We start from the raw sequence: 13125 nt of genomic DNA, 5'->3' as shown, positions 1-13125 counted from the left end.
TAAGAGCACTCATGGTCAGTGCTTGCTTATTTTATACTTCCTGAAACACACTCTCTGTCGGTGTCTGGGCGGTTGGCCTAGTTTCAAGGATTACCAAGTCAAGGTCGATCCTTCAGTGAAGTGTCAGTGACTCCATACAACAGCTAAATCAAATGACTTCCGAAGGCGAATGAAGCTCCATGACATGACAGGCCAGTGATTTATCGGTATCATCCGGAAACTTAGTGTATTTATTATCGTCCATTAATTATCATAGCTCGTTGGTGATTGCCAGCGTACTACAGTATTCAAAATTTACGCTCGGTACATGTCCACCACACTATCCAGTGTATCTGGAGTGTATCCAGAAGATTCAGAACAAGAGCATGGACTGTTACCCGATTTAAATGGTGTTGACCTGGTTATGAGCTTATCACCGAAAGGGAATCACCATCATCATCATTTAACCAGCTTACAGCACCTACAGAACCTTCAGCATAATTCACTACACAGCCATTCGACGCCATTCAGCGTCACCGACATTCTCAGTCCAATCGAAGAATATCGCAAACTGGAACTAAGTGCTAACCCACCGTCTCCTTATAGGTTAGCATTAAATCCCAGCTCCGTTGGAGCAACAGTCTTATAAATACTTCTCATTTGTGTTAATTTCATCTTCTCGTTCTATCTTGCTTGTTCTCACCTAATCTTTCCACAACTGTGATATCTACTAACGCGCAGATCCAATTCCAGCGGCGGAAGCAGTGTCAACTCTCCAAGTGCCCTCGGTTCCAACTCAGCATCAGCGGCAGCAGCAGCAGCAAGCAGTATGGCCAACCCGTACGCAATGGGACCGCTATATCACAGTCCAGGTGTACAGAGCTACTGCGGTCCAACGGACAATCTTTCATTAGCCGGACACTACTCCGATATGCGAAATTCGGCCGCAGGCTGGTACGGTTCAACTGCCAGTGATCCACGATTTGCAAGTAAGTACAAAAAAAACTAAATCGTACAACCACAGTATAGAAGTAGGTCTTTTTGAAATATAGTTGGTGTTTCAGAGTTAAGTTTATCTAAGTGAGACAACAATTATTGTTTATTTAAAAAACATAGTACATACAGGGGTAAGACAAAATGATCGTGACAGGCAAAATTTAGACGATATTCAAACGACCATAACTTCTACAAAATAAGACAACTTTAGAAGAAATCAATTGCATTCGACGGGGAAATTTTTCTAGTTTTTCTAAAAGAATCCAAACTTCGCAGTAGCCGGTGGACACCGGAGATATTTTGGATGGTCCAGGGGTATGTCAAAAACTAATTTTGTTCATCGCTTCTATCTTTTTCTGTCACGGAAATTTAATAATGTTCATATTTTATCTCATAACTAACGGGTGACAACTAAAATTTTGGAATTTTTTTCTCGAGCTGTCAAAAAAGACAAAGATACATGGAGAAAATCTGATCTACCGAAATTAAAGATACATTATCCATTATTGAAAAAGAATTAGTGTACATTTGAAAACGGTCCGTAATCGGCTGTTCGGCGAAGCTTTCGTTTGACGACAAAACAGGAGCGTTGTACGGCCGTCATGTCAACTTTGCGAATGCATCTCTTGTTTCTACCAATCAACTTTTTGCAATTCGTGGTTCTCCAGTTATTTTTGTACACCAAGGAACTCAAAATCCCGAAGAAATCTTCGATTGGGCACACAGAGACAGATTTTTCGGGCCGTGGTTTTTGGGTAAAAATCGGGATCGAATGGGTATTCAGGAACGATTGTGTTTTTTTGGCGTAATGGGATGATGCTTTATCCGGCCAAAACACGTATTGTCCATCTGCATGATGTTTTTGTAGAAACGGAATCAAAATTTTCTTCAAACATTGATCTGCTGCATCTTAATTGATAATCAAACCAGAAGGCTTGTTGTTGAAGAAACGAGAAAGAGAATGATGTCTTTGGCTGGTCTTCCACTACCTTGCTTGAGAATAGTTGTTGGGCATCTCAGGATATGGTAAACAGTCGAAGGCGCAACATATTCGCTTTTTAAATGTTGTGCCGTATACTTTTTGCCGAGATTTCTGTGGCAGTTCGTAAAACTGTACAACGCGCTCTCGAAATGCTTCTTGTTTCGACGTCATTTTAAGCAAAACAAGGCAAGCATAAACAAAACAAAAAATATTAACAAAAACGGAGAGAGAGAGAGAGAGAGAGAGAGAGAGAGAGAGAGAGAGAGAGAGAGAGAGAGAGAGAGAGAGAGAGAGAGAGAGAGAGAGAGAGAGAGAGATAAGCCCCCCTAGGAGAGATTTACCCCCCCCCCCCTTGAAAAAATGACTTGGCCGACCAATAAAATGGTCGAAAAAATGCCGGGGCTATAGCCACACCTAGAAATGAGCGCTAGTTCCGCCAATGCTCTTCTCACATTTTACATTGATTGTTGGCAAAATCAATACAAAGCCTCGTGTATAACATTTTTTTAAGGCATTACCCTTCTTTATCGACAGACTTCGTAGCCAGTTATTAAAGTACAAGATAATTACGGGGCTAGTGCAACGATCGTACTCATTCAGCAGCACCACCCAGCCGAGATTCAAACATACGGCGACCGGTTTGTTAGACCAGCATCGTATCTCGAAGAGCGAACTGAGCGGTTAAAATCAACAGTTAATGTAATAAATAGTTTCAATGCATTAATGGCGTAAAATATTGCACCATCACAAATTGGGAATATTGACCGCATTCTACTTATTGGGAGAAACATTAAATACATTTCGCCAGAGATAACTTTTTAGAACATCACTTCACCTAGTCGAATCGCAACAACCGCACATTCACATATTCTAACCAAAAAAATAATTGTTGGAGACGACACGTAAAATTACATCGAAAGCTGTTTAAAATCCATTTTATTTTTAGTTTGGTTTTACAGCGTGCGGCAACTGTCATACTTGCATAGTAGGGCCAGATCCATCAAATAGTAGGGTTTTTCGTTAGTTGCATTTGGATTTGCTCTGATTTAGAAAAAACGTTCACTTAAAATATTCTGCACATAATTACTGGTAAATTTCCATATGAAAATCCATATGATTTTCATGTGCCACATATAAACAAAATCCGCCTAGAAGAACACATGAAAATGACATGCATATAAATAGCATGTGCACATTTTCGCGTATACATATCGCGTAGAAACATCTGTTTGACAAATAAACTTCATTTATTGGGCACAATAAATGCAAAAATCTGCGTATATGTCTTAGGGGACACATGATACCATCTTCCCCTATGTCTGCGTCTGTCTATGCAATAATTTTTTCAACTCAGTAAGGGCTATTATTTTGATAAAATTTGATTAGCATTTTATAGAAACATGCATATGAAAATGACCCAGGTAGCATTAACATAAGCAGTAAATCAACCATTTATTGGCATCTGACATTTTTTATTGCACTTTGTTATATAGGGCACGGGAGGGTATTTTCAGCCCATTACGCGATGGCATCTATTTTTTCGGCCTATGGCCTAGTTCTAGTGGAAGAACAGGTGATTTTGACGTTCTTTGAATAAAAAATAGTAGATTACATACAGTCTTGAGAAAATAGTTATAACATATTAAAATTATACGACGGTAAAGTATTTTTATTGGCGAAAGAAAAGGCAAACAGGCTGAATTTAAAAACCTGCTGAAAATACCCTCTTGTACCCTATCTGCTTTTTAATTGCACAGCTGTTGTAGATTGGCAACCAAAGTTCTATTCAAATTCTTCTTATCGATAAGCAGCTGCAAATAAGCATCGCCAGCACTATAAGAAGGTTATCAGTAATTTGTCCAAAAGGTCATTCATAAAATGAAAATAACTCACAAACTTGCAGGACCAGCAGAATTTTTTGCATGCGCGCCAATTTCGTAAACATTATTATGATTTTTAGTTCGGACGATGAAAAATTTTGATGGGCGGATTTTAAAACGGTAGGACGAATTTAAGAAATAAAGTCAGTTGCGTAATTTCAATAAAATACTTTAATAATCGCGTTTTAGTGAATTCAAAATGCACGGATCGGGAGGTAAGTGTGTTTGAGTCAAATCAGCACAAGAACTTTTGAAGTATTCATTAAATTCATTCAAGAAATGATGAAAATTAGGGCAGCTTTACTTACTATGACTGGAATTAGAAATAAACCCTAAGTTGAGTGCAAAATGCCTTCGTCTACCTAATGTCTTCATCTACGTTTTTGTCATTGGATAGATCAATTTGTATGACCTATCTTTTCATTTTAAAAAACTACAAGGTATACAGCCCTAAGGGTTGTACGAAAGGGTGACATAGGACCATATCAGATCATCAGAGCAAAGACTAACGTATTTCTGGCATATGTATGTTTATAAGAATCTGTGGGTGGCATTGTTTAAGTGAATGTTTAAAAGAGAAGAGCGAAATATTCAGATTCAATTCTTCATTTAATGCAATGGTGGCTTTGAAAATACGTGGACGAGGGTTCATAAGTACAAAGCCTGTAACCTTTGAGACACAGAGATTTCTTTTAAAAATCACTTGTGTGCATCATAAAGGTTGAAATGGTAATGAATGACCAATTTCTGTTTTATTTGTATGCAAGTCCTTATCCTCCTACCACAGCGGTGAGGGGTCTGAAAGCATAATAAAATAAATAAATTCAAAATAAATTCATGCCTTCAAAAAACCCCACCTGTCAAATTCGGTTCCATTTCCTTGATTAGTACTCGAGTTATGATGAAATTTGTATATTATTTGTATGGGAGCCCCCCCCCCCCCCCTCCAAAGAGGGAAGGGGTCTCAATTTACCATAGAAAAAATTCTTGCCTTCTGAAAGCCCTACATTCCAAATTTGTTTCCATTTGCTTGATTATTTCTCGAATATTGAGGAAATTTGTGTTTCATTTCTACAGGACCCCATCCCCCTCTTACGCGCTCCTGAAAATTGCTCTCCAAACCCTCCATGAAATTGTTGGTCATTTTATCTATCCAACGACATATAGATTGTTCAGTTTCGTTTAGTAGTTTAGTAGTTATTAGCATTTGAAATCTTTCATTCAAACGTTACACTTCTATTTTCGTTTTCACAAAGTGCTACCCAGTCCCAATATAGTAAACAAAGACGTAGTCCTACGTCAAAAAATAGTATAAGATAATCTATTTAGGATGTAATGAAAAGAATGTACTGATCACTTAGGAATAAAAACATGCTCTCAAATTTAAGAAAGTACCCAACTCGTGCATATTGTAGTATTGGCTGAACTATGGAGGCTTAGCCGCCTCCTAGGATAGATTTTTGACGTAGGACTACGTCTTTGTTTACTATACTGGGGCTGGGTAGCACTTTGTGAAAACGAAAATAGAAGTGTAACGTAGGATTGAAAGATTTCAAATGCTATTGCTAATTGCAAGGAAAATTGTCCAATCGATAAGTGCGCAATCGCTCATAAAAGTGCTATTTTAGCTTCAATCGTTTCGGTCTCTTCGGCGCACTTATTGCTCGGAATACAACGAAAAATTGCGCTGAAGATACCGAAACGATTGATTGCAAAATATCACTTATATGAGCGATATCGCACTTTGGATGGTGCAATTTTCCTGGCTGGATGGCTTCTCAAATAAAACACAAATTTCCTCTAAACTCGAATCTAATCAAGCAAATGAAACCAAATTGGGCATGTGGAGGTTTTAGAAGGTAGGATTTCTTGCTATGGTGTACTGAGACCCCTTTCCCTTCTAAGAGAGGGAGGGGGCTCCCATACAAATTAAATAGAAACTCATAAATCTCGAACTAATCAAGCAAATGGAACCAAATTTGACATATGGGGGTTTCAGAAGGCTAGAATTTATCTATGGTGAATTGAGACCCCTCCCCTCTTTAGGAGAGGGGGCTCCCATATAAATAATAGACAAATTTCCTCATAACTTGAGAACTAATCAAGTAAAAGGAACCAAAAATGACATGTGGGGGTTGTAGAAGGCAGGATTTTTTTCTATGGTGTACTGAGAGCCTTTCCCCTTCTAAGAGGGGGGCTTCCATAGAAATGAAACACAAATTCCTTCATAACTCGATAACTAAGCAAGCAAATGGAAACAAATTTGGCATGTGGGGGTTTTTGGAGGCATGAATTTATTTTATGATGGTTTGAGACTCCTCACCCCTGTGGTAGGAAGATAAGGACTCTTATACAAATAAAACAGAAATTTTTGCGTATGTTCCATAGTTTCTGATATGTAACAAACGGTAAGCTGTGAAAGTAAACTAGTAAAATCTTTTCGGAGCAAACGACAATGAATCGACGCCACTAACTTACTTGTTTGGTGCCATTCATATCAAAAGAGAACACGCAGAAAAATGATGATAGTTTGAAACAACTATTATCTGTTGTTGAGTTCAACTGGAATCATATTTTTGAATCAAAAAAATATTGTTTAAATTTAATTCATACTCTTTTTGCATCTACTAGATCGTTTATAAACCCAAAAATACTTATTTTTGATTCTAAAATTTTTTCCTTGATAGAAACTAGCTATTATTCGGAATAACAAACCTTATTGTTGAAATAAACGCTCAAACAGTTAGAATCAAAAAAATATCTGGGTTAGCCTTCAGTCAACAATATTTTTTATTGAATTTATACAGAATTTTTTTGCATCTACAATTTATTTTTCTGCGTGAAGGAGATTCGAATGGCACATCATATTTGCGATGAACGTGCTTTGGCTTTAATGTTATTTGTAACCAAAGGCAACAAGTGAGTTAAAGTAAGAATATTGAAACATATCAAGCTACGCATAATCATATTAAATACAATAATCTGTGGGCTGGTCATTCATTACTATTTCAACCTTTATGATGCACACAAGTGATTTTTGAAAGAAATTTCTATGTCTCAATGGTTGCAGGCGTTGTACTTATGAACCCCCGTCCACATATTTTCAAAGCCAGCATTGCATTCAATGACGAACTGAATCTGAATATTTCGCTCTTCTCTTTTAAACATTCACTTAAACAATGGCACTCACAGATTTTTATAAAGATACATATGCCAGAAATGCAGTTTACATTAGTCTGTGATCTAATGATCTGATATAGTCCTACGTCACCCTTTCGAACAACCCTTAGGGCTGTACCTTGTAGTTTTTATAAATCTAGCCCGCCTAGAAAAATGGACTCAGTTTTCTAAATTAAAAAAAAAACTAGAGTTAGATAACTATGGATAATAAAAATTTCAGAACAATTTTTATTTGCTTCACTGTAATAAGATCCCATGCGTTGTACATTTAATTTCAATACGACGACGAAATAAAACGGTTTAGAAAAAAATGCCGAAGCTCCGATGCTACAGTACCCCCCCAAATAAACGTTAGCTCTGTCAACGCATTAGAAATCGTCAGAGACCAGAAATTTGCAGAAACTAAAGCCAATGATAAGGCAAACAATGTACAAAAACTACCAGCACATGGTGCATGTTTGCAAAATGTTAGTAGTATGACTTGATTGTTTTATTGTTTTCAACAGTATCTGCTTCTATTTTGTTTACATTAATTTTACGCCATCCAGCGATATATCTCTCAACTTGATAAATGTGAAATGCACTGCCAAGTTTCGTACGCAATGCGTCGGAGTACAATGTTCGAGATGTGTTGGCATAAGCTTATGTTGATTGCAGTATTATTTAAAAACTGATTAATCAAATATTTATGTAAACAGTAAGCGTGTTCAATTGGCTCCCGTTTTAACAATTCTCGCTGTTCGTTGTTGGGTCCTAAGATGGCGGCTTCCGTGTATCTCTGTAATTTGATTATTTCTAATGTCCACGGGTTAACGAATGCATGCACATGCACAAAACAAATGAAGACCAATAATTCAACAGGGCCGAAGTCCGATATGTTACCTACAGAGACTATAGATTACAGAAGCGCCGAGGCACTGAAAAACCGCTAAATTTTGAGCGAAAGTGGAGAGTTACCTTTATTTATGATGGTACTCTCCGTTTTGTTTCAAAATTTAGCGGATTTTGAGTATCTCGGTGCCTATGTAATCTATAGTCTCTGTAATGTTACCAAACCGAATTTGAGGTCATTTTCTCTGGGCTGGTATACAAAAATAAACCCTCAATCGGTTTGTTTACATTTTGAACTATTGAATTGTTGGCCATCAATTGGTCTCTGTTTATGATAGATAAAAACAATATTTTGTATTTGACGATGTAACAGTATGATAAACTGACCATAGAACATGGATATTTATTTCACTGAAAATAAAAGTTTTGAACTATTTTATCTGAACTGTAAGACTTATCTCGTAACAAAAACTTAAGTAATTGCGAATATAATTCCTTTAAAACTAGAAATGAAGTATGGATCGTGTTTAGTTTGAGTGAGTGTGTAAAGTAAAGTGTAGAGTAAAGTGAGTCTGCAAGACTACATTAGTTTTAACAAAATCGGAACACTTGTAAATTTTAATTATACTTTCCTCAAATTGTATATGTACATGGAAAAAATTATATATAATAATGAACTCATTGGAAATTCTTACTACCGGTTTGATTTTATTATGACACAAAACACCCTGCTTCCTCCCTCAGTACGCTATAAAATTTTTAATTTGTCCTTTTTCAACTTCAGTATCGGTTTTACATCAAAATATATGGAGGCTTGAGTAATTTGTAGTACACTACATTGCAATGCCATACTAATATAATATACAGTATCCCGCTGCTAACCCGACGACTCGATAGTCCGGATCTCGCTAATCCGGAAAATTCCGAATTAAAAAGGATTGTGCTTAGCTTCTTTCAACCGAACACTACCTTGATTGGGGGTCTTCATTCGAGTCAATATGTTACTCATTCCAACTAAATGGAAATGGTAAATAGTGCTCTTTATAACTGCATTCAATTTTGCCAGGCGCTCCATTTTTCATCACTCTTCTCAATAGATTAACGTTCTTGCGCTTATTTGTAAGCTAAACAAGAATTTAACAGTATTTTATTGAATGAATAGAGCGTTTCTTAGTACAACATGAACTTATTGCGTATTTACGACAGTTTTTTCGGAAAGTTCCGGAGTCGTTTACGTCTGGACACGACACGACATTTGTAAACCCCACTGACGTTAGTTTGACTGCCGGATTATCGAGTCAAAATTCGTCAATCCGGTCATGAATTTGTCGGATTAGCGAGGTGGTACTGTAAAATATATTCCAATTCATATATAAGCGTAATTGAGACACTGACGAACTGACATGACACGGGCGTTTCATTTTTGACTCACAAGATCTTGCAAGCAAACGACCACTTGCTTGCAAGCGAGCGATCGCTTATGTCAAACAGCAGAGAGATATGCAAAGGTCCGGGAGACAGATTTATGCCAAATTCAGTTTGTTTCAACGGAAATCTGTAAGTTCCAATATTCTTACCCGATAATTCTTTGTGTATTGCAAAAACAAAGCATAAAGTAATTTTTACAAAGGGCTTTATGCATTCACTTGTGCTCCTATACTCCTAGTGTGTTTTTGTTTCTTCGTGTCGGTCACACATAGTTAGTGAATGACATCCCAAGTAACAATTTCAGGCTGATCAAACGCTTTTATAGCCGGTTTTATTCAACCTGTGGCTGAACTATGGTTTAAGTTTAGAAATAAAAACCTTTTTTCAGCTCTTAAACATCTAAATCTGGTGATTTTATCAAGCTTCAAACTTGTCAAAAGCTGCTTTCGAAGCTGCGATGAAGCTTAATAGAGGTTTTTTGCGCGCTTTTAAATAGCCAAGTTGCGCAATGCTGTCAATTCTATTTTTAGAACGAGAAATAGTTTTGCAATATGCTCTTCCAGCCGCTTAATCAACGTCTCATCAACCTTTATGCAGCCAAAAGAAAATCTATTTTTAAATTTAAAAAATGGAACGCGTCTATTTTATTTTGCCGTGAACATTGTCGAACGCGATTATTCTTCATTTCGGATAACTTTAATTCGTATAAGTAAAGCTAGCTAATTAAAAATGCATGTCTTTTTTCCGGGAATTGAACCCGCCATCTTTTGATCCATAAGCACTCACCGTATGATCCGCCCCATTTGCATCTGCAGAAGAGACAGTAAGAATATCTTTACACCTGAAGCCTAGCCCGTCTAGCGTGAAGCAGTCGATAATGTCGATAACTGACAAACTTTTGCTGTCAGCCGAATTGCGAAATTCTATGACCTGACAGTATGTGTGCTGTGAGCCGAAAGAAAACTTGGTAGAAGTTTGTAAAGCCACTTTAACACCCTTAAGCAGACTTCAAGTAGTTTGAAAGCTGTAAGACAAATGAAAGCTTGCACTCTACATTTTAACACCTTTAAGCAGCCGTAAAACGGTTTGATGTTTATGGCTGTTTAGAAGCAGATTGTTTAGCAGAAAAATCCACTATTAAGCTTTTTTGTCAGGTTTTGGGAGAGAACTGGTTTGAAAAACTTAAAGTAGCTTAAACATCGCTTATTTAAACACCATTTGAGTGCTTACTTTATGCAGCTTTGATCGCCTTAAACCAACCCGTAAACAGCCATTGCTCTTGCAATTCAGCTACCGTTGTTACTTGGGATTCTGCCAAACCTGTTCTCTACTTTTCCAAGATAAATAGCGATCCGATGTGCAGATGGTGTTACTTTTTAACGTATTTTGATTCAAATTTTCGGACACAAGTTTTTTAAAGAAAATGTATGGGATGTCATGTCGGTTCGTTGGTGATTGACATAGCCATTTCTCAGAATTGAATATATACATTTACATTTTCGGTAACTTGTACACTGACAAATATTGTTAAATGCCGCATATTTGCTGTAGTAAATAAACAGTTCAACAATTTCTTTTACAAACGCTTTTTTGTTTTAGTTTAAAGGGAAAGCCTACTGTGGAAGGCCGAAATTGAAAATGAAAATTGAAAATATTGAATTTTTGTTAAGCTCTTTTGGATTTTGGAATTAAAGTTAGGTGTTGGGATTTTTTAATGCCAAAATAGTGCTATTATACTGTTGCCAGCTGGGCGTGGATGTTCCCCAAGTAACAACGGTAGCTGAATTGCAAGAGCAATGGCTGTTTACGGGTTGGTTTAAGGCGATCAAAGCTGCATAAAGTAAGCACTCAAATGGTGTTTAAATAAGCGATGTTTAAGCTACTTTAAGTTTTTCAAACCAGTTCTCTCCCAAAACCTGACAAAAAAGCTTAATAGTGGATTTTTCTGCTAAACAATCTGCTTCTAAACAGCCATAAACATCAAACCGTTTTACGGCTGCTTAAAGGTGTTAAAATGTAGAGTGCAAGCTTTCATTTGTCTTACAGCTTTCAAACTACTTGAAGTCTGCTTAAGGGTGTTAAAGTGGCTTTACAAACTTCTACCAAGTTTTCTTTCGGCTCACAGCACACATACTGTCAGGTCATAGAATTTCGCAATTCGGCTGACAGCAAAAGTTTGTCAGTTATCGACATTATCGACTGCTTCACGCTAGACGGGCTAGGCTTCAGGTGTAAAGATATTCTTACTGTCTCTTCTGCAGATGCAAATGGGGCGGATCATACGGTGAGTGCTTATGGATCAAAAGATGGCGGGTTCAATTCCCGGAAAAAAGACATGCATTTTTAATTAGCTAGCTTTACTTATACGAATTAAAGTTATCCGAAATGAAGAATAATCGCGTTCGACAATGTTCACGGCAAAATAAAATAGACGCGTTCCATTTTTTAAATTTAAAAATAGATTTTCTTTTGGCTGCATAAAGGTTGATGAGACGTTGATTAAGCGGCTGGAAGAGCATATTGCAAAACTATTTCTCGTTCTAAAAATAGAATTGACAGCATTGCGCAACTTGGCTATTTAAAAGCGCGCAAAAAACCTCTATTAAGCTTCATCGCAGCTTCGAAAGCAGCTTTTGACAAGTTTGAAGCTTGATAAAATCACCAGATTTAGATGTTTAAGAGCTGAAAAAAGGTTTTTATTTCTAAACTTAAACCATAGTTCAGCCACAGGTTGAATAAAACCGGCTATAAAAGCGTTTGATCAGCCTGAAATTGTTACTTGGGTCTCTGCTGGTGGTGCATGTCGGGAATCAGCGGGATATTGAGGGAGAGAATATCATTACGTAGCGGTTTTTGAAAATTCGAAAAATTACTAAAATGGCGGCATTTTTTCCAATTAAAGAAAGGTATTTTTTCATCAGAAATCGACAATTGATTGCTCGTAAAAAATTGAAAAACTAAGATATCATAAAACGACTACGTAACAATTTAGACAACGCATTTTCACATGCTTTTCTTATAACATGGTTCCACAGCAATGCACTGAGGTGACCTCATAATTTTTGCAACGAAATTAGATATCGAAAAATCCTTTTGGCCCAACATTTCTGTAGTTAGAAGCCTCCCGAAAATGCAAAAATAAAACAAAATAAGATATTTTTGACTTTCCAAAGTTGGGTACCCCGTTCTGGAAAAGTGGCTTCACGGATTGCACGAAAAGCATAAAACTCTATAATTTTACTTGGAACTGTTCTAATTGCTCCAAAAAGTCCTGGTGCTATATTTCGTTTTTGGAATTTAACATGCTGATTTTTTTATTCCACAGACTTCGCAGTCAAATGTTAGTGTATAGGACAATTACGGTGAGCTAGTACCTCACGAGCTCAATAACTCACTAGTACCTGGCATCATCAAACCAGGAATATGAATGATAAAGTATATGGTATAACCAACATCAAAAGCAACATGACGTCATTTGTTTACCAACATCACCAACGTTTCATGGCGAATCGATCATTTAATCACCATGAAATTCTTCCAAAAATTAGCCAGCAACAAAATATTACACTACAACGAATCAGTATCATTACTTACACAGCAGACATATGAGATATGGCGATTATTTTTCACCCCTGAATTAATCCAGATCCTCACTTCGATGGTTGAAGTTCAGGCAAAACAGCTAACGAAAAGAGGATCTGGTTATAATGCTGACAGATAAACGGCACAGAGTGAGATATTTTGGCCATTCTTTTATTATAGCTTCTTTAAATCTCCCCCAGTCGAAATTCGAACACACGACGACTGGGTTGCTAGGCCAATGTCGTACATCGAGATCAACTAGGATGC

The 13125-nt window shown here is 37.1% G+C and overlaps 1 protein-coding gene across 1 annotated transcript in view; it reads left to right on the top strand.

The window, feature by feature from the left end:
* The first annotated feature begins 307 nt into the window (after positions 1-307).
* The window catches only part of LOC128743817 (homeobox protein Nkx-2.1), an 84508-nt gene continuing 71690 nt past the window's right edge, over positions 308-13125 (top strand). The window contains exons 1-2 of the mRNA XM_053840494.1: positions 308-585; positions 733-968. Coding sequence (XP_053696469.1) covers positions 308-585; positions 733-968 — 514 coding nt within the window. The remainder of the gene's footprint in view (positions 586-732; positions 969-13125) is intronic.

This window comes from Sabethes cyaneus, chromosome 1 (assembly GCF_943734655.1).
Source record: "Sabethes cyaneus chromosome 1, idSabCyanKW18_F2, whole genome shotgun sequence".
Classification (NCBI taxonomy): domain Eukaryota; kingdom Metazoa; phylum Arthropoda; class Insecta; order Diptera; family Culicidae; genus Sabethes; species Sabethes cyaneus.
Note: the sequence above shows the minus strand (reverse complement) of the source record. Positions and strands in the feature narration are given on the sequence as shown.